This window comes from Arvicanthis niloticus, chromosome 19 (assembly GCF_011762505.2).
Source record: "Arvicanthis niloticus isolate mArvNil1 chromosome 19, mArvNil1.pat.X, whole genome shotgun sequence".
In the NCBI taxonomy this organism is placed as follows: domain Eukaryota; kingdom Metazoa; phylum Chordata; class Mammalia; order Rodentia; family Muridae; genus Arvicanthis; species Arvicanthis niloticus.
In genome coordinates, this window is record NC_047676.1 from 9,064,933 (window position 1) to 9,086,643 (window position 21,711).

Below are 21,711 nucleotides of genomic sequence, written 5' to 3' on the forward strand. Positions count from 1 at the left end.
TTAGCGTCATTAAATTCCTGTCAACACGCTCTTCTTTTTATGAAAATAGAAAGACAATTATGCTTTTTGAACTCTACTACCAAGAAAGTAAAAACCAACCCCTCCCCCCCCCAAAAAAACCAACAACCTTCAGTGAAAAGCACACACTACCATTCAATAAATAGCTTGAGAGTTTCTCAAAGCTGCTTTCCCATGGTGCACATAGCATGAGCAGGTGTACTGCAGAGGAGTGGGCACGCCCTGGATGTGAGTACAGGTGCATTGTGGGAGGTAGTATCTCCTGGAGCTTCTGCAGCCACTGGCTTGGAACCACTAGCTCCATTCAATTTAAGGGTGATCAGCATGTCTGCCTATCTGTTTAACAGGACGACCTTTTCTGAGGGAAATTTCACTTGGCTTCTGGAGGAACTCAAGGAGAAGCTAAGCAAAGACCATGGAGGTTAGCATCTGAGACAAAACAGAAAAGAGCCCCCAAACATTTGCTCATCTTAAAAAGGAAAATATTTAGAAACGTTTATCACCAATCTGAAACATTCCTGTACCTCACAGTCTATGTGTCAAATTAAGCACACCATGTCTAGAAGCACAGGAAAGCTTGAAAAGAGAAGTGCACAGGTTGCATTTTATAATCTTAAAGTGCTTCAGGGGAGAAGGAGGGTCTTTGGGGGAAATCTAAAAATAGACTAAAACATACAAGAGCCAGTAAAAAATATTTTACTTTCCCCATAGGCTTGGTGATGACAAAATGTGCCTCTGGCAAGAGGGCTCTCATGCCTTATGATGTGAGACACTGCATGTGACCTCATATCCCTGCTCAAGAGGCTGCTGGCCTGCAGGGGCTGGTGGCATGGGACACACAGAGTGATGCTGGCTCTCTCAGCAGGAGGCTCCTTGGCTGGTGCATGGAGGCCACCCATCTTGACCAGCCCTGTTTTTTCTTTCTTAATCTTGGTCATCTTTGTTGCACATTTATGATGTCTTACATCTCTACTGATTAGTGAGATTTAAACACTCCACACATCATCAACTAGGAATAACAAAAACAGAAGTCTTAGAAAAATGTTATTATTAAGAAGTGCCCACCTGGCTCCCAAACCCCAAAGAAAATTTAAGCATCCTTTCTTCAGTGGAACTAAGCTTTGAGTTACAGAGCCAAAATCTCCAGAAATGGGACTTTCCAGGTTTTAGTTTTTGATCACATTGAGAGTGAAGAAACTTTTAAATACAAAATATGGCTTCCTGCTTGCCATTGAGCATACAGAATGAATGCCAAGCCTCCCGTGATCCATGCAGGTCAGGAAGACCTTCATCTATGTCCTCTGGGCAGACTCTTCAGGGCCTAGAACACAGAGCAGCTACTGCAGCTTGCTTTGCTTTTTTTTCATCTGCCATATTTTTGACTCCATCGTTTTTTCTTGAATTATTTGTCCCACCGCCCCGTGTCCTCTCTGCATTTACTTGCTCAAAACTGTTGATGTTTTTTAAATAATTTTTTTTCAAATTTCCTAAATGTATGATTCTTTGGTCTACTACAACTTTTTTTTTTCTATAAAGTGAATTAGTATTATTGGAAATATTGTATCAGGCATTCAAAATAGCTAGAAGGGTGAATCTTAAATTTTTTTCAACATGAAGAATGATACATGATTAAGAACATTGTTGAGGTAAATATCTGGAGTGGACCAATAACCAATGGATATATGTACTGAGCCAGCATGCTGTACTCTATAAATACATATATTTATTATGTGTTGATTAAAAATGAAGGAGAAGGAGGATGGAGAGGTGTCTCGCTAGTTCAGATAACTCCTTACTCTTGTAGAAACTCCAGATCCTTTCTCAGCACCCCCATGGTGACTCACAATCTCCTCTAACTACATCCGGTACACTCTCTGTCCTCAGCCCTCTGTGGTTTCCTGCATCCACATACATACCCTTAGGCACACACACATGTAAAATAAATAAACGTGTGAATAAGTAAATGAGCATTTTAAGATAAAAGAAATCACAGGGCTAAAAAGATGGCTTTGCAGGCAAAGGTGTTTGCTGCGCAAGTCTGAAACCCACGTGAAGGTGGAAGGAAGGAGAGAACCAACTTTGCAAGTTGTTTTCTGATCTTCACATGAACACCGTGGCATATGTGCCCCCATAATCTTTCAAATACACATACACAAAAAATCATAGTCTGTCAGGGAATCAAAAGAGACGGTTTGGTGTAAGATTCTGTGAGTTCAGATATGGCTAGTAAAGAAGGTGTGAGCCTTCTTGATATCTTGGTATATGGATAAAAGGTTTCTTCTTATAAACCCGACTTTCTTGTTTCAGCTAAGGCTTTTTGACAAACACCTCCTATATATGGGATACTTCTTACTATGGTCATATTTGGCACCTTTGAGCCCCAAATCTGTGAGCCCAGGAGCCCAGGAGAAGGTAAGAGTCTTACCTTCTTGTAGAGACTCCTCAGATCTCGATACTGCCACATGCTGTTAAGGACCTGAGAAGCAGCCTTGACCACCTTTGGAGAGTGCCTGATAAAGAAAAGACAGGAAATGCAGATGATGGTGGTATCTTCTTTTGGAACCACACTGTCTTTTCAGGAAACATCAAAGTCAGCACCCTCTCGGCTTTTCTCTTCGGTAAAATATTGTTTCCCTAATTCCCATTTTTCTCAGCAACATGCCTGGAAAGGTAACAGGCAGGAAGGCACTCAAGTTTGGCAAAGAATTTTCACAATACACATATAAAAACAGTGACATTTAGGGAGAAAGTCTCTGTGATGGTTTGTATATGCTTGGCCCAGGAAGTGGTATTATTAGAACATGTGACCTTGTTGGAGTAGGTGTGTCACTGTGGGTGTGGGCTTTAATACCTTAATCTTAGCTGCCTGGAAGCTAGTTTCCTACTAGCAGCTTCCAAATGAATATGTAGAACTTTCAGCTCCTCTTGCACCATGCCTGCCTGGACACTGCCATGTTCCTGCTTGATGATAATGGACTGAACCTCTGAACCTGCAAGCCAGCCCCAATTAAATGTTGTTTTTTCTAAGAGTTGTCTTGGTCATGGTGTCTGTTCACAGCAATAAAATTCTAATTAAGACAGTCTTTATGAAATGGAGGAGAAATATGGGGTTTGGGAAAAGTGATTCAGTAGGACTGGCTGGATTTAGAAATTTTTTTTGCAGCAGTGTTGTAACACACACACACACACACACACACACACACACACACACACACACACCCCATAGATACATAAGAATGTCTGTGAACAAGAATCTATGAAGACCTGTATACTCAAGTCCTTTGGATCAAGGTCACAGGAACTTCTAGTTTATTAATCTTTTCTCTGGTTGCCTTTGCAAATGCTACAAAGGCACCACCTCTTACTTTTTGTTTCAATGCCAATCTGTACATCAAAACAGAGACTAGGTCAGTATAGCCATATTGATTCACAATTCCTACCAGATTCTTGAAAGATCCTCTGACAGGTGCTTCTTAAAGAGGCTTTTAACTACTTGTAGATCTTAGTTTTAACAGACTGGTTTACCACCAACTTCCTAATTCCAGAGTATGGTGAGAATTTTGGTTTCTTTGAAAAACACAGAAATATTGTGGGAATGTTTTTGTTTTAATCCCGGGTATGGGATCTGGAGGTGCTTCAGACTGTCTGTAGCAGTTGACTATGATTTGCCTCATGCTCTAGCAGAAGCATGACTTTGCCAGCTGCAGATGGTTTCTGTGACTGTGTGATGTTTGGAATTCTGGAAACTTTTCAGAGGATAGATAAATGCTAGGGCCCCAAGAAGTGGGGTCGGTTGTTGGTTGGTTGCTGTTGGTCATGGTTTGTTAAATAGTCATGCACAAAGAAGAAGTAAGAAGAAATTAGGTATCTTGACTACAGAGATCAAACTTGCCCTAAGGAACTCAACAACTCTGATCAGCAGGAAGTAGTCTAAGGATAACATTGCCCCCTTTCCCCTCTAACCATTCCTTCTCTCCTATCTAGTGTTAGGGGTTGAAAGGGTGAAATAAAAGGAGTGGAGAAGAAGAATGAAAACCCCACAAAGTAGCAGATGCTGGCTGCACTAGTGGCCACCATTGATACGGTCTACCTTACAGGCCAGTTTGTTTATTCTTGTGAGGAGTGAGATAGTTTTGGGAGCCATATAGTCCTTTGTCACATTTACTCAATTCACTGTCACTCCAGCAAGAAGAAAGAAAGGATATGTTTTTGTACATACAATGCCATATTACACAAAAACAAGAAGGAGAGGATAGGATCTGGACTGTAGGCTTGTGGTCCATGTGACTCCTGGTGTTGGACAAGATGTTATAACTAACGAGGCTTTCAAAGCAAGGAACAGTCTAGAAGCTGACTATTATGGATGACAGATCCACTGAAAACTATCAGTCAGAGGGCCAAGACACCTGTTATTAGACAGTGTCTTCTAGTTAAGACGGGAATGCTGTATTCAGGAAATCTCAACAATATGGCTATCTAAACTATATCTACACAACACCACCACCAAGTGACAAGCCAATGTGAATGGATGTGCATGGGGGGGGCTCTCATAAGGTCCCACTCCTAGATGACAATCTTTAGGCAGTTAATGGGTGCTGAGAGAGAAAGAGTCAGTTTTCTTCAGGAACAGGTTTCCTGGTAAGTCATCCAATCTCAAGTGGTCAGTCCTAAAAACATGCACATAAGAGCAACACTAAATGCACCCATTAGATTATAGTCTTTCTATCTCTGTCTCTCAACAAAACAAATTATAAAGGTCTTAAGAGATTATGAATTTTAGAGGGAGTTGAGGGATTGGGAGTTGGGAATAGGAAAGAGGGGGTGGAATTGTTTTATAGAACTCATATGAAATCTCAATAAATAAATAAATAAAAATACATATTTTAAATAAAACAGCCTTTGAAATTCAAAGGAAGCGGATGGTAGATGGGTTGGGGTGGGCTTGGGTTTGAGAGCCAAATAAATGAACATTTTGTGGACAAGCATTTTGCAGTGATATCATGGGCTATCGGGACGTGGTGCACAGTCTAGCTGCTATTCTTTCTGGGTCTTCATGTTTGTAACTCATGTAAGCTAAGATTAAAGCTTCTTCATCCATTTACAGAAGAGCAGCAGTGACAGCTCCTTATTTCTGAGAAAAAAAAATCCAATGTTGGCTCTACTATAACAACAACAACAACAAAAAACCGAAGTCTTATAAGTTTGATTTTTCTCCATAATGCATTAGTTACAAGGTAACATTTATTTTATTTCACTAAGATGAATGGATGTTTAATTATTCTATAATTTATGATAATATCACACCCTTTGCTTTAAATTTAAATTTAAATTTAAATCCTTGTAACTTAGAGAAATTGAGACCGTTTCATGGATACAGATTACTGTTCCTTTTGGCCTTATGTAATCAAGGTGAAACAAAGACTAAACGCTGTTGTATTTACCTCTGCTACTTGGATATTTTTCTCTGGCAATGCCCAGGCAACCATGGAGGAACATGATTAAAATTCAGGTAGTGGTGGTGTGGCTGACACATTTAGCATGAAAAATTCCTCCGACACAGTGTAAATTTTTTTTTATTTCAACTTCTTGCCTAGTTACAAAATAGACACTGTGAATGTGTAATGAAAATCAGGTTAGCCTCTCAATTAGAATGCCAGTATGGCGTGGCATTGTAATAACTTGTGAAGGTCAAAAGAAATGCTGCCCTTTTCTTAGCCTGTTTGTTTGATACTTCCACTAGACTATTGTCATAAAGATACCTACTTCAAGCTTTGTAACTACCAACTGAAGGACCAGAACAACTGAGTGTTCCCAACTGCTTGTAACCCGAGCCGAGCCTGAGCCTTAGTACACAGGTCTCTACTGACAAGCAACAGTTCAGTCTGTAAATAACTTCTCTGCCTCACGATAAAGTACAACAACAGATTCAACATGATGGTTGAGATCATGAAAAGGCATATGAGAAACAGATGGACGTGATAGAATTTCGCAATGTGTGCTTAAAAATGATGCAAATACAGTAAGCCGTCAGGCTTCAAAACTGTGGAGTCGGCTCCTGTAAGTGTTGGTGGCAATCCCACAGTGCTTTGAGCTTCGTGGGAGCTATCAGGGGTGGCTGAAGATGCCTGTCTGATGGTGTGATTTCTCATGGCTATACCGCTCAGTCACAGAGGAGCAGAGCGGAGCACAATTGCCTTGACCGTCTTGGCAAAACCATTCGGTGTGGTTCCAATACACCATGGTACCTCACTTGTGTGCTGTGTTCATATCACTACATATTTAGGCTTGCACGAACTTAGATGCAAATGCACAGACATTTAAGGACGACAGCTAGGCATATTTGTGTTTGTTTTGTGGTTTTTGTTTGTTTGCTTTCTGTCATCTTTGTTCCTATGCTTTTTCAAAGAGAAATCATATTTAGACTGAACTTAGTTCTAGAAGCAAGTTATTAAAGAGCAGCTTAGTGTGGGCATATTTGTGACAGTTTGTTAGGTTAAATGGAAAGAACTGGTATCCCTACCATGTTATTGATCCCCAGTTCAAAAGTTCTATTCCTAAAACCTTTTTCTGTTTTAATAAAGCATGCCTAGAGGTTCACATGGGTCTTAATGCTAGCCGTCACCATTGGACTGATTCAGCAAGAATTGTGAGTTTTATGCTAAGACTCAGAGCAATGCCCTAAACTACTTTTGTTGAGAAAGCAGTGAACAGCCACGATGAACTAAAATGTGGGTAGGACATGAGACGTTATAAAAGCCTTATTTAGATCCTCTAATTGTCAGCATATTCATATACAAGAGAGATACAGCACATGGGAAAATGGAAGGGCTACCACTACAACTGAAAGAGACCAGTTCATTTAACACCTGTTAGTAAAGTCACACCTCCAGGCTGTCGACAAAGAAAAAGGGATAAAGGAACAATCAGATAAAGCTAGTGGCTATTAGTGAAGAGATGTTTAGTCAGATTAAAGGACACTCATGAGATCGTCTACAGATAAAAAACAAAACAAAACAAAACAAAACAAAACAAAACAAAACACCTGCACATTTATGGCAACCAAGCCTTGACCAAATCTTACAGGGCAATTTTCTGAGTTACCAATGAGGAGTTGCCTTATTCATAGATTATTTTTCCAAGAGCACTTTTTAAATATTTTCACCAAATAGTTTTTTTTGGCCATGAGACTGACTAGAGCATTTCTTTCTCCTCAAGGCTCAGTGAGTGTCACTTACTGCTGAGAGATACTCACACAACTGAAGGGATGAGATAGATGGCCAGCCACCCAGCCCCAGCTTTGTTGTCTTTAAATTCAGAGAAAGTTCTTTAACCTTGAGATGTCCCATAAATACAGGCAAACGGAGTGTTCCTGTCAACTGTTGTTTTATTGTGCCGTTAAGTGTATACGCTTAAAACAAAAACAGTAACAACAACTATATATTGGCCTCACAACTCTCAAGGCAAGTAAGCACTTCTCTTTCTAGAGAGTTACAAGTTTGGTGAAGCAATACGAAGAAGGCTATGTGGAGTCCTGACTGTGAACTGTGGTGTTTTATTTTATTTTCATGTTTTACACAGAACATCACGAGCTGTATATAATTCAAGCCCCAAATCTACATTGCATGACTGCCTGACTCCGATGGGCTTCACTCCTTGAAATAAGAAGATATTCAAATCTTACACTGTACTGCTGAATGAACCTATTTAAGGGTCGAGGGGTAATTAAACATCTCTCCCCAAACTTTTATAACACATTGCCAATAACCTGAGTTAAATGAAATAAGGAGACGAAATTTCCAGAGAGTCTCAAAGAGCGTTCCTTACCATCTTCAATAAGGAAAGAAATATTTAATTATTTAACACTTGGATATAAAGGAATGGGAGAGAGGGGATGAAAAGACAAGAAGTAGGCAGGGCCTTGATAATAAAATGTTCGTGTATTTAATCTTCTTTGATTACTCAGAGGGACTTACAGAAGATGAAATTTAATTAAGAGCTGAGAAGGTTTCTGTAAAGGTTGATATGCTAGCTGATACACTAGCATTCTGGGAGATGAAGGTTGTTTTTTTGTTTTGTTTTTGTTTGTTTACATACAGTAAGGTACCTTTGTTTATTAAATCACAGGAAACATTCTCACTATGGGGGTGGTGCAGTGACTTAGATACCAAGTCCCAAATCTTGCCTCTTTTTGCTCCATTTGGCTGAAAGCCCTACTTTACCAGTCTCCTCCCACTTCTCAGATTTGATGATCACGGATTCTGGGAATGGTCTCATGACAGACCTGCCTTCAGTTTTAGATTGGAAAGTGAGAGCATAGTAACTTGTTAAATTTAATAACCTGCCAAGGATCTCACAGCAAGCAAAGGAGGAGACTAGATTAATTTTAGTTCTTTCTGATTCCATAGGAAGAATGCAGAGAGAAGACTCCTGAACCAAAGGATGGGGGTCCACTGACCCAGGGACTGGCAACTACAAATGGGGTTCAATGGCAGGGAGATAATGTCATGCATGTATCCGGGCTAAGCTGGTTGGATGCCATGCACAGAAAGAACTAGAATGCAGACTGGGACATGAAGTCTACCTTAGCAATGCAAAGACAGTGTTGGCCCTGACTTACTCCAATGTGAAGACAATGTTGCCCTCTTGACTTACTCCAATGCAAAGACAATGTCACCTTCACCCCCACACTGACCCAAACTTACTTATCTCCTTTGCTTTTGGAGATGCCGACCAACTTCTCGATGCCGCCAGCATCCCGTAAGGCCTTGGCATTCTCCATGTTCTTGGTGATCACCTCATGCAGGGTGCAGCATACAGCCGTCACGGTGTCATCTGACATGGCCTTGCTCCCCGCGTTGTTGCTATTGTTCCCACCAGGAAGCCGGTGGACCAGGTCTCGCATGGCATATTTGCCTTTAGAAAAGAAAAGAAGGGAACAGTTTAGAAAAGGTCAAGGTGGAGGAAGATGAACAGTGGAGAGACGGGAACAGAGGAGGAAAAGAGGATGCAAGCAGACACTGGATGCTCATCTGTGCAGCGTATTTCAAATACACACATAGAAGGAGCAGTAAAGGTGTCCAGGATGTTACTGGGTCCAGGACATCCTCAGCAACACACTGTGGATGCCCAGGTCCTACAGAAATCAGCACGAGTGCCTCTCACTTCACACATTTAATCATGTCTTGTCTACTTCTCTTAGTTGACTCAGTATAAATGCTGTGTGAAAGCAGTTGATGCCATATTATTAAAAAAAAAATCTGCATGTGATCAACATACATGAATGTTAATCAAATAATTTCGATTTGCCGTTGGTTGACTGACTTCTGCCTGAGAAACGCATAGTACAGAGAACCAATTGTACTTGCTCATGGCAAAGGACTGGGCTCTGGGACTCCACAGATCGACCATTGATTCTCTTTAGGAGTAACTTTATGCCTTTCAGTCTTTAAAGCAAGAACAATAGGATACTCACTGTCTAAAACCATTTTTTAAGATTAGATGAGAAAACCCACAGCGAGCATTTATTCCATGATCAACAGAGGCCACAGCCTCAACAGATGTCATGTTGATATCCACAGAAGTAAGTAAAATGTATGGTGACTGACACAGCCAAGACAGATTGGTCTGTAGGATAATTTATTCATTTATTTATTCACTTTACAACCCAATATTAGCTCTTCCTCTCTTCCCAGTACTCCCTTAAGCAAGTCCTCCCCCATTTCACTGGAGGTCAACTCCCACCCCCACCGCCTCCCCACACATATCAAGTCTTTGAGGGACTATACACATCCTTTCTCACTGAGACCAAAGAAAGCTGTCTATTTAGGGCCCTCTGGAATCTAAAGGCAGGCAGGCAACGGGCTCAGAGACAGCCCCTGCTCCAGTTGTGGGAGGATAAGGGCAGACACCCCACCTAGAAAACCTTTGACACAAAATGTGTCCTGCCTGCAAGATGTGCAGGGACAAAGACAGATCTAGAACAGAGACCGAGGGAATGACCAACAGATGACTGCCCCATGGGCAAGAACCAATTCCTGACCCTATTAATGGTACTCTGTTAGGTTTGCAGACAGGAGCCTAGTATAACCGTCCTCTGAGATGTTCTACCCAGTAGCCAATGGAAACAGATGCAGAGACTTAACATTCAAACATTAGATGGAGCTCTGGGAGCCTTAGGGAAGAGTTAAGAGAAGGATTGAAGGACCTGAAGTGGACAGGGACCCCACAGGAAGACCAATAGGGTCAACTAACCTGGACCCTTGGGGGATCACAGAGACTGAACCACCAATCAACGAGGGAGCACAGGCTGGGCCTAGGACCCCTGCATATATGTAGCAGATGAACAGCTTGGTTGTCATGTGGGCCTCCCAACAACTGGGAGCTGTATAATTTAACAACAGTTGGATCACAAGCAGGGGAGGCGACCTTGACAAACAATCCTGTGCATTGTGGTAACCTTGTCTTCTGTGAGCTTTTATTGCATGGCTCTGTAACACAGCATTTATTAATCTGGCACGTTTTTCTTTGTGTGAAAAATAAAATAAAACCCAGCTCGGCGTCTTTAATTCACTTTATCATCACTAATCTTGCTTCTCCCAGTGATCAAGGTACTTACAGTGACGGATTTATGGAGTGTTTTTAGACTACAAAGCACTTTAGACATTACCAACAGGCCAGCAAGACAATTAATGTGTCCCACCCGCTGCTTCCAATTCTGTTCCTTTAATTTACTTCTGGAGGTAAACAAGAGCCTGCAGCAAAGTTGGCTGTCCCTAAATTTCAGGGGTCTGAAACTGGCAAATGTTCCAAGTTATGTCCCTTACACACCTCCCATCCCCCAACTAGACATATGCAGCCAAATAGTTACATGAAATAATTTACCTGCAACCTGCCTCTAACCAATACCTTCTTCTGTTGACAAACTGTCTAGCAAGTGGCAACATAGGGCAGGAGAAAGAATCCCACGGGAATAGGCAATATCTTAGCTCCAGGCAGTAATAAATAAAACACAGGGTTCTGTAATATGATATTTTGATATCTGCTCTCATCCTTATTTTAGCATGGACAGAAAATGCTGATGTTTAAATTACGGAAATAGAAGAGTATCTGCATTCAGTTGATGACAGCCGAGGAAGCGTCTGACAGAAGTGCTTTGACTCAAAACCCCCCAAATGTGGCATATTTATTCTCTAATGGAGACATTCAAAGTGTTTGGGAGAGGGTGCTTTGAATGTGGATAGTCCTTGAAGCAAATTGCTTGATATATTGATCATTAAATCAACTCAGCTCTGATGAAGAGTTTGCTGCTGTTGAGCTCAGCCTGTGATTCTATCGCAAGCCACTGGAAGACAAATCTGTCAACCACTGTGAGAAGATGGACATGTCCTTTCCTTCTGCCTCTGTACAAAAAGTGATAGAGGGAGGGAGTTCTGACAGTGGGATTGAGAGACACTTCACTGAGTATGCGGGGTGTACACACTTACACTGAGTGTGGAAGACTCATCTTGTGATCTCAATATTGGGAGGGGTTGAAAGCAAAAGATATTAAAAGAAGAGAACTACCTGCAGAATTTCTTAGGTTTTTTCTTCTGTTTTAACTTAAAACAATCACAGAGGCAAAGTTATAGCTTAGTTAGAAGAGAGCTTGCTTACCAGGCATGATGTAGGAAATCCTGGTTTGATCTCTAGCACTTGGGAGGCGGGGCCAGAAGGATCAAAAGCTCAAGGTCATCTATCCTTGGACACAGAAAGCTTGAAGGCAGCCTGGACTACTTGAGACCTTGTCTCTAAGTATGTAATAAATAAATACATAAAACTATATTGGAATTATATATGGTTTCTTCATAGCTTCCTGACTGATAAGGCCTATAAGACACAACTGTTCTGTAATGGTCACGAGAAGGGATACTACCCCACTAGAAGTCAGCTTTCCATTCCACTCTGTGTATCATGCCATGTGCCCAGTATAAAAAGGACCAGGAGTCACTGTTGCTGGAAACTCATGGGAACCATCTTGTTCCCAGCATATAGCACGCAGATCCTTCCTGGGCTGCTAGGGGTTCTTCTCAAGTTATCCAAGCCTACCTATCCTTGTAACTAGCCAAGTGAAGAAGTCAAGCGAGTGCAACTACTCCCAGGTACAAGACCACTTGGGTGACTTTGCAGGTTACTTTAAGAACATAAGGCTCCTTTCAATGTATTTGTTTCCGCGTTGAGAACAATTGACACACCGTCTTCCATCTGAGTGGGAATGCTATTAGCATGAGAAATTTGGACAGTAGAAAAGCTTTTCAGCTCTTTTTGATGTTTGGAAACTCTGAGGCTCAGCAATGGGAGAAAGGGAAACATGCTCTACAGAATAATGACAGCCACAAGTGACCCTCTGCCCTGGGCTTATAAGAGCAGTTTGGGGAAGATGAAAATTGGTTTGGTTTGGGGTGGTTGTGGAAGGCTTCTCACAGGAGGTGGACATTCCGTTAAGAATTGCCTGTAAACTGGGGAAGGGGCAAGATCAGATTGGTATTCTATAAAGAACATTCTATTACATTAAAAGGTCAATAAGATTAAAAGGGGAGAAACGTGGTCTTTTTCTTAATTGGGCTCTCTGACCTGGGTCCCTGTAGAAACCTTCAACAGCACGACTTGAGGTGGCCTGTCTCTGACTGCTCCACGCTCTGTAGCTGCTCTCACCCCCAGTGTTCCTGAACGCTAGGAAAAGCCATTCCTGTTACGTAGTAAGGACAACACTGGTCCCCTCCCCTCTCCAAACCCCAGCTAATCTTTAGGGTCTGTGAGGTCTGAGAAGTCCATCTTTGTGTCAGAAGCAGCAGGATGATCTAAGGAGTGAGTGGGTCAAACTTACTTTCACAGTTTAATAGTGTCAAGGAGATGGGATTGCTCATTTCTTTTCTCCTTAATGATAGAAATGGACAGAGACATGTGGCTCTAGGGCCAAGGGAGGGAGAGGGTGTGGCAGCAGATAGAGCCTGTCCTGGAAACTGGAGAGAAAACGGCTTGGAAGTTCTGCAGGGTCCAGAGACCTACTGGACACCTGGAGTGCAACCGCATAGACAGGTGGAGGTAAACAGTTATACACACTTGTGTTTGTGTGTGTAACATTACACTGCATGTATATGTGTGTATGTGTATGTATACACACACATATATGTTGTGTTGTAATATATTACAATTAAAGAACTGAAAGAATCTAATAACAGTATAGTCTCAGACTACTTTAAGTTGCTGTCTTTTAAGAATAATATTTTCTGAAAAAAAAAACCTTTTACAAAAGTGAAATTCAAGAATGTTTCCCAATGAGTAATTTAACAGTCACCCATGTGGTGAGTACAAGTGGTTAGACTAGCTAAGGCAAGGGAGGACATATTACTTTAAAGACTTAAAGAGGTTTCAGTATTTTTAACCTAAGGTGCAAAGAGAGTCCATGCATTTTCAGGCTTCTTCATCAGTGGGATCTATTTTATGCACGATCCCATTCATTTCTTCTCTTAAGTATTAATAGAGACATTGTAAATGGCCACTTCCAGTCTTACTAGGTGGTTGATCTGAGTCTGTTTATTTAAAATGGTACAAACTAATATGGTGCTTAGATTGAAATTTCATGACAGGGGTTTTACAAAGGATTACTATTATTATGTTATAAAAGTTATTGTGCAGATTTTGTAAACTAACTTACTCTATTTGACCAATTTTAATGTCTGCTTTTGAGAAAGTACTGGTCACTAAAGACAAATGCATATGAACGACCATACACTTGCTGATGTAGACTGTGTTGTTATCAGTATGCACATTCATGTTACCCTTCAGGGGGTGCAAGAAAGATGAGTACCACTGAAGGAGGCAGTGCCAGTCGAATCCAATGAACACAGGCAGCCTTCCTAGACTCTAGATGATCTCTGGAACCCCAAGTCAGGTGCTTGTCTCCTGGCCCGTTCTCAGCCAGTGAGGAAAAAGAATACTGGACAAGTGCTATAGGTGAATGTTTTAGAATACTTTTTACCACACAGACAGACACATGCATGCATGCATGCACACGCATGTGCAAAAGGAAAGTCTCTAATACTGGGAGAACGGGAGCTGTGTTTTTTGCTATAGTTACTACTACTGTTTTATTTTAAACATTATCACTCTGAAGCAAGCCAGCTTTACTAATATATCCTGTCTTCAGTCACTCAGGGCTAAGATTCACATCTTGTGTCCTTTAAGACCTGTTTTTGAAATTGCCTTCTCTAAATCCCAAAATCAAGCTAGTAGCATGCAATCAATCCATCAAATAAATAAAATAAAAATTTAAATGTAAACCATTTTTTGGAGTTTCCTAGACACCAAGATATGTTCTCCTTTACCTTAGAAAATATAGGATATGAAACATTACGTATGTACGGCATTCTGCAGATTTTTATGTGACAACATTTATAGTGATAACTGTCCCATTTTTAAAAAATGTAACAGAAGAGTTGAGTACGACAGCTTACACCCAGCATCTCAGTCCTTGGAGACATGAAGTTAGAGGCCAGGCTGAGCCATACAGTGAGACTGTATATAATAATAATAATAATAATAATAATAATAATAATAATAATAATAATGATGGTTTTACAAATGAGTCCCCATTTAGCTGTGACAGGTATCCTCATCTTGACCAGGTGTCAGCAGTAATTGATGGCGTTTCAGAGAGATGCTTGCACCCCTTTATTTAAAGGATGGAATGATGATGATGGCCAATCTCTTAAAACAAAGGTTAGAGAGCTACTTCCTGTGGTGGTAACCGTGACACACACTTGTATGGATGAGCATAAGGCCTGGAACTTTCTCACTCCGTCATGTGGCCCTTTGATATGGTTCCTCATGTGGTGGTGACCAACCATAAAATTACTTTCATTGGTACTTTATATCTGTAACTTTGCTATTGTGAATTGCCCTGTAAATAACTGTGTTTTTCGATGGCCTTAGGGAACCCCTTGTGAAAAGGTTGTGCAATCTCCACAGGTTGAGAATCACTGGTCTAGAGGATGCTTGCTCTCATGTCAGTCACCACCTAACTCCTGTGGTCGGATACTTGTCGGAGCCTTGGCATTACTGGTTAGAATGGGTATACAACCACAGACACCCGGCTTTATGGTCAGTAAAAAATTTCTGATTTTCTCTCAAGCTTGATGCTCACCTAAGACCCCTTCTAAAGTCTCAGCTCAGCCACGGTGCCCCCCGCCCTTTTTAAGTGTCAAAGTAGAGCCTGCTTACAGGATGCTCACACTCCGTGTGATAAGCCCCAGGCTGTTGCTCAGTGCCTCTTGTGAAAATTAACATCATCAACAATACGGGGTGGAAATTGGGGTTCTCGCAGCTCATTCAGATTCCAATCAGACAACTCTGAGAAACTGGGTGGCTTACTAATCCGAGGTCAATAAAATAAAGATTTATGAGCAATGACGGATCACATGTGATTAAATGACACACGTACATGTATAATTGTTGACATTACATTTCAAATTAAGCTCATTATAAGGCTTTCTTCCTACTTCCTCTGTGCTTAGTATAGTGCCTCATCTAACAGGCTGCACCGTAGCATTTGAGTGAAGCGTTCTTCAAATGGAACCCTCTTCTAATGAATCCTTCAGAATCCACTGAAAAGATCCTCGTGAAAGTTCTTAGAACAACATGGTAAGACAACTGTCAGCAAAGACTACTGCTACTATGCTTGGAAATGTAACAACGTACATTGATCAGTCTGAGACATATATACATACATACATACATACATACATACATACATACATACATGTGGGCACATAGGACTGGGGAGCCTGCCTGGAGCAAGAGTATGAGCAAGAGATGTATGACCAAACTCTGAAAATCTCATCCTGACACCTGCATGGGTAAGTCGTAAAGACTGCTCTCTCCCTGTTCTGGGCCTGCACACCCCAGGCATGAACCCCACTTCCATCTCCTCTGAGGCAGTCAAGTAGCCTGTGGCCAAATTACAGGTTTAACATTCTCTCTCTCTCTCTCTCTCTCTCTCTCTCTCTCTCTCTGTCTCTCTCTCTCTCCCTCCCTCCCTCTCCCTCCCTCCCTCTCCCTCCCTCCCTCCTTCCCTCCCTCCCACCTCTCCCCCACCCCTCTCAGAAACTGTCCAGTAACTACTGGAATTTGTCTTCATGTAAATTAAGCATTCCCAGCACCTCAGTTCCAGTCAATACTGGACACTCACCCTGAAAACCCCTGCCCACTCCCCGAGGTTTATATACTCCTTGTTCACACTGACTAAAGAGTGGGAAGTGTTTCACTGAATATTGCCTAAGAGAGCTGCTTCACTGAATCCTGTCCAGAAGGGCTGTAACACTGAAAGCTTCAGAGAAAGCCCCCCCATCCCACCCACCCACCCTAGCTAGAAGCTGGATGGAGATACTGTTGACCCATACTTTCTGGCTCTGCTTCATTTTTTCCAGGCCAGTGTACAGTGGCACTGGGCACCCCAAGGGAAGACGTGGAACTCAGAATCATATATATGTATATGTGTATATGTATATATGTGTGCATATGTATATATATATGTGTGTGTGTATGTACGTGTATGTATGTATATGTATGTGTGTATGTATATATAAGTGTGTATGTATATGTATGTGTATATGTTTATATAAGTGTGTATGTGCATGTATGTATGTGTATATAAATGAAATTATATATATGCATACACACACATATAAAGTGCCTTTTCTACCTGTGTACTTTCATTAATTAGAAGTTTCCATGGTATATAGTGAGCCCTGATCTTACCAGCATGTAATCAAGTAAATAAAATCTGTAACCATGACCTTACTAGAGATGCTGCATTTAAAGCCAAGTAAAATTTAATTAGACACGACAAGCTCATTAAGGAACTAGAGCATTTTGACTGTGAAATTGGTACCTGTAGCCTCCTCTTAGGACACTTGCTTGGTTTATAGCATATGGTTTAGCAGATCTCAGCCCTACAGGTAGCATGGTCTGGACTGTCAAAAACTCAGAGCTCAGAAACATGGAGAAATTTCTAAGTCAGGCAATGGAGGTGAGACTTGGAAGAGGTGACTCTCACATCTTAAAGTTCTGTGTTTCTGATCTAAGTAGCCGAAATGAAAGGAAATGATACCTTTCTGTCCAAAGAGAATGATCATTCAAACTAACGTCTGAGACTTTTATTATATGCCTCTCACCCTGCTATCCACAAATCAGCCTTCTGGAACGGATCAGCATTGCTTGCTGTCTGTGTCTATAAAATTAGTGAGACAGATTGTCTTAGCCCAGGGTTTGTATTTCTGTACAAAATATCATGACCAAGAAGCAAGTTGGGGAGGAAAGGGTTTATTCAGCTTACACTTCCACACTGCTGTTCATCACCAAAAGAAGTTCAGACAGGAACTCACACAGGGCAGGAACTTGGAGGTAGGAGCTGATGCAGAGGCCATAGAGAGATGTTACTTACTGGCTTGCTTTCCCTGGCTTGCTCAACTTGCTTTCTTATAGAACCCAGGACTACCAGCCCAGGAATGGTGCCACCCACAAGGGGACCTCCTACCCTTGATCACTGATTGAAAAAATGCCTCATGGCTGGATCTCATGGAGGCATTTCCTCAAGGAGGCTCCTTTCTCTGTGATAACTCCAGCTTGTGTCACATTGACACACAAAACCAGACAGTGCACAGACCATCCAACAAAAGGTCACAAATAACATAGCTAAGCAAATGTCCATGGTGACGTCTGCACTTTGTCATAAAAGGAGATAGTATGGGAAACCAGTCCTTAGCTTTGTCTCCCTGGTGGAAGTATGCACGTCAATATCACAACGTAGAAGCTTATGGGATAAAAAAGCACCGAGAGAAAAATAAAGGAGACGCACCCTCATGTTTTTAAAGCCCCACATTGGGTTCCAAGCCAACTTCATCTCTGACATGGGCTATCCTCATGGATGATGGCAAGGGTATTCTGTGCGTGAACTGCTGTTTGCACACTTTATGCATCATGCTAAATGCATACTTTCTTTTTATTCCACATATGAATACCAGTTATTAAGGCTGGTTCACATCTAATAATTTCTAAGTAAAATTCTCTTTTTTATTGAAAAAATTTTCATAGTTTATTGAAAAAAATGTTTCATACAAATTATTCTGGTCACCATTTTCCCTCTCTCAAGTCCTTCCAGATCCTGCTGACCTATACACAAACAGACTAGAATATGTGTGTGTGTGTGTGTGTGTGTGTGTGTATCTCAACATAAACATAAAACACAAAATGGAAAACCACAATTAATATTCAAGCAAAATACCAGTAAGACATAAAACAAAAACAAACAAACGCCCAAATAAAGAAATATGAGACAATAAAAAGGTCTACAAACAATACAACTGAGTTCATTCTCTGCTGGTCATCTATTGCAGGCATGAAGCTTAGGTTTTAAAGGCTAGGGTCCGGGGTAGGGTGTTTGATTCCAAGGAAACATTGTCTTTCAGCACAACAGGACTGGTGCACACGGGAACTCAGACACTGTGGCAAGGGAGGGGACCTGCATAGGTTCCATCAGTCAGGGTCTCAGTGCTGATGAGAGGGAAAGTAGCCATGGATCCCATCCCTAACCAAGAACCTGTCAACCAAGAACCTATCTTCCACTGTCATCCACTTGCAAAGGAAAAATGAGTTTCCTCCTTTCCTTTCGTCTTTTTTTTATACATATTTCTTTTATATTGGTTATTTTATTTATTTACATTTCTTCACCCACCCACCCACCCCCTCCTGCCCCAGCACCCTAGCATTCCCCTACTCTGGATCATAGATCCATACCCCAGAGGGCCAAGGGGCTTAACATCAGATAAGGTAATCCTCTGCTACACATGTGGCTGGAGCCATGAGTCTCTCCCTGTGTACTCTTTGGTTGGTGGTTTAGTCCCTGGGAGCTTTGACAGGGGGTAGGGCGGGGTGGGTCCTGGTTGGTTGATATTGTGGTTCTTCCTGTGGGGTTGCAAACCCCTTCAGCTCCTTCAGTCCTTCCCCTAACTCCTCCATTGGTATTCCCTCACTTAGCCCGATGGTTGGTTGTGTGCATCCACATCTATGTTGGTCAGGCTCTAGCAGAGCCTCTCAGGGGACAGCTATACCAGGCTCCTGTCAGCAAGCACTTCTTGGCACCAACAATAGTGTCTGGGTTTGGTGTCTGCAAATGGGATGGATCCCTAGGTGGAACAGTCTCTAGATGCTCTTTCCTTCAGTTTCTGCTCCACTCAATCCTGAGCAATTCTGGATTACTATTTTTGAGATGGGTGGGTGACCCCATCCCTCAACCGGGGGCCATGCCTATCCTCTGGATATAGTCGCTACAGGTTCTCTCTCCTACCAGTCTGGAAATCAGCCTGGCGGTTCCTCAGAAAATTGGACATAGTAATACCTGAGGACCCAGCTATACCACTCCTGGGTATATACCCAAAAGATGCTCCAACACATAACAATGACACATGCTCTACTATGTTCATAGCAACCTTATTTATAATAGCCAGAAGCTGGAAACAACCCAAATGTCCCTCAACAGAGGAATGGATACAGAAAATGTGATTCATTTACATAATGGAGTACTACACAGCTATGAAAAACAATGACTTCATGAAATTCGCAGGAGCTTGAGAGACATTCTAGAAGATAGGTTACAGTTTCCTATAGTTTATCTAATAAGTGTGATTTTCAAAAACAAGTACTGACTTACAGCATACACAAGAATCTATTTCACATGCCTGAATTGATAAGCAGTTGGCTTGAGGAGATGGTGCAAAGAGTAAGCAGTTTCGAAAAAGAAATGAACTATTAAACGAGGCAGAATGTTTACACTTTACTGTGTGTGGTATGCTTCCCTAAGAGTTATTCAACCCCCCCCCCCATAAATATCCCTTTTCATCTGTTGGCAATATACAATGAATTGTATTTTTGGCCCCTTGAGGTTGTATCCAGATGAAGTCACTGAATTAGATCTGAGGAATCATCACACTGCTGGGTCAGTGTCAAGGACTGTAAGGAACTGAATGGAACAAGCAGAAGGTGCTTAGGTTATGCACATTTAAGAAGCATGAGAACGATTCTAAAAATAAAAGTGGCAGCTAATTAAAAGGAGACTGGCTGCAGGAGTTTTCTGAATCAGACATGAACTGATTTTTAAAAATATTGAAAATGATGTAAGCAGCTGATACATTTGAACAGGATTCAACTAATTTGATTAAATATTAAGTATGATAGCCCTCAAAAATAATCATCTCAACTCATCATCTAATTTTAGCAGAAATGAGAATATTGAAGCTTAGCTGATTATAGCTTCAGGAGAAGGGCTTCTGCTTTGTGGTTAGAATTGATATCTATCAACGAACCAAGCCTTTTCCCAAGACAAAAATTTCATAAAAGCAATAGTCTGCCTGAGACACATGAACTAATATTTCCATAATCAATGTTTGGTTTCAGGAATGGTGTCTGGTTTATCCTCTGACCTGAGCACATTGGGATACCGTGTTGAATGAAACAAGTAGCCTAATGATGGATGATAAAATCACATTTTTGCATTCTTGGTTTAGCAAATTCATTTGCACCACTGCCAAAATGGAGAAACAAGACAACAACAACAACAACAACAACAACAACAACAACAACAACAACAAACTTCAGTTAAGGCTACCAAGAGAGAACTACGCTACTCCTCACAGTCTGTGTTACGTAACAGTCCCACTTTTTCAAGAACATTCACATCTGTTATTGGCACTTCTGTTTTGCAGTGTCCTAGGAGTACAGAAAGGAGACATTAAATTTCCAACTTACGTATAAGACAAATGCAGTTCAGAGACATTAAATGACACGTGTCAGGTCGTCTCTTGCATCTCGGTCCCTGCAAGTCTCACGAGCAGGATCTTCCCTCTGCCCTGTAACCCTGCTCAATCTTTTCCTGAAACTCTGTCACAGGACAGACCTTCCAAATGCTGGGAGATCTGTCCACCATCTTTTACTCAGTTGGGTATCCCACAGACACTCATCATCAGAGTTCCGTCCTGTGACCAGTCTGTTGGACTTACCTTTCTGACACTGTTATAAACTCAGTACCAGACACAATCTAACAACATGAAGTCTACCGGTCAATTAAAGAACAACTGGGAACGAACGAAGGGCAAGCGCTGTAGGAAGGAAGAGTGCCTTGACCTCTGAGAATTGCGTTCATGCATACACGCTCTGCTACAGCCTCCCATGTCCATGAAAAGTCTTTGGAACAGAACTTCCATAAGATGTTGCTAAAAGATGTAGCCTGGTTGTGGGAACTACTATATTGATATCCAAGGCATTGACGCGTGATTTAGTATTAGAAAGTTTGCTTCACACTAGAAAAGTTAATGTCCTGCATTATCTAATAGAAGCCCACAAACGCAGCGACTTGGATGAATAAGCTTAATCCAGGCTTCTCCAAACTTGAACAGAGAGAATATGCAAGTCTTCTTGAGAACTATGAGTCAAGGGATCACTCTATTGTTTTTGCTACCTGCTCATGTTTATGAAGCAATTTCCATGTATTCATGAGTCTTTACCACCAAACATGTTTTAATTTCAGAGCGATGTAGTTAATACCAATAAAAATCAGAATAAATGGAATCCTTGGACTGTGGAAACAGACTCTGTGAGCTAAAA

General features: G+C 41.4%; 1 protein-coding gene across 1 annotated transcript in view; it reads right to left on the reverse strand.

Moving 5' to 3' along the window:
• Ctnnd2 (catenin delta 2) overlaps positions 1–21,711 on the reverse strand; it is an 804,610-nt gene that overhangs the window by 38,557 nt on the left and 744,342 nt on the right. The window contains 2 exon segments of the mRNA XM_076916393.1: positions 2,444–2,528; positions 8,721–8,931. Of these exon segments, the coding sequence (XP_076772508.1) occupies positions 2,444–2,528; positions 8,721–8,931 (296 nt within the window).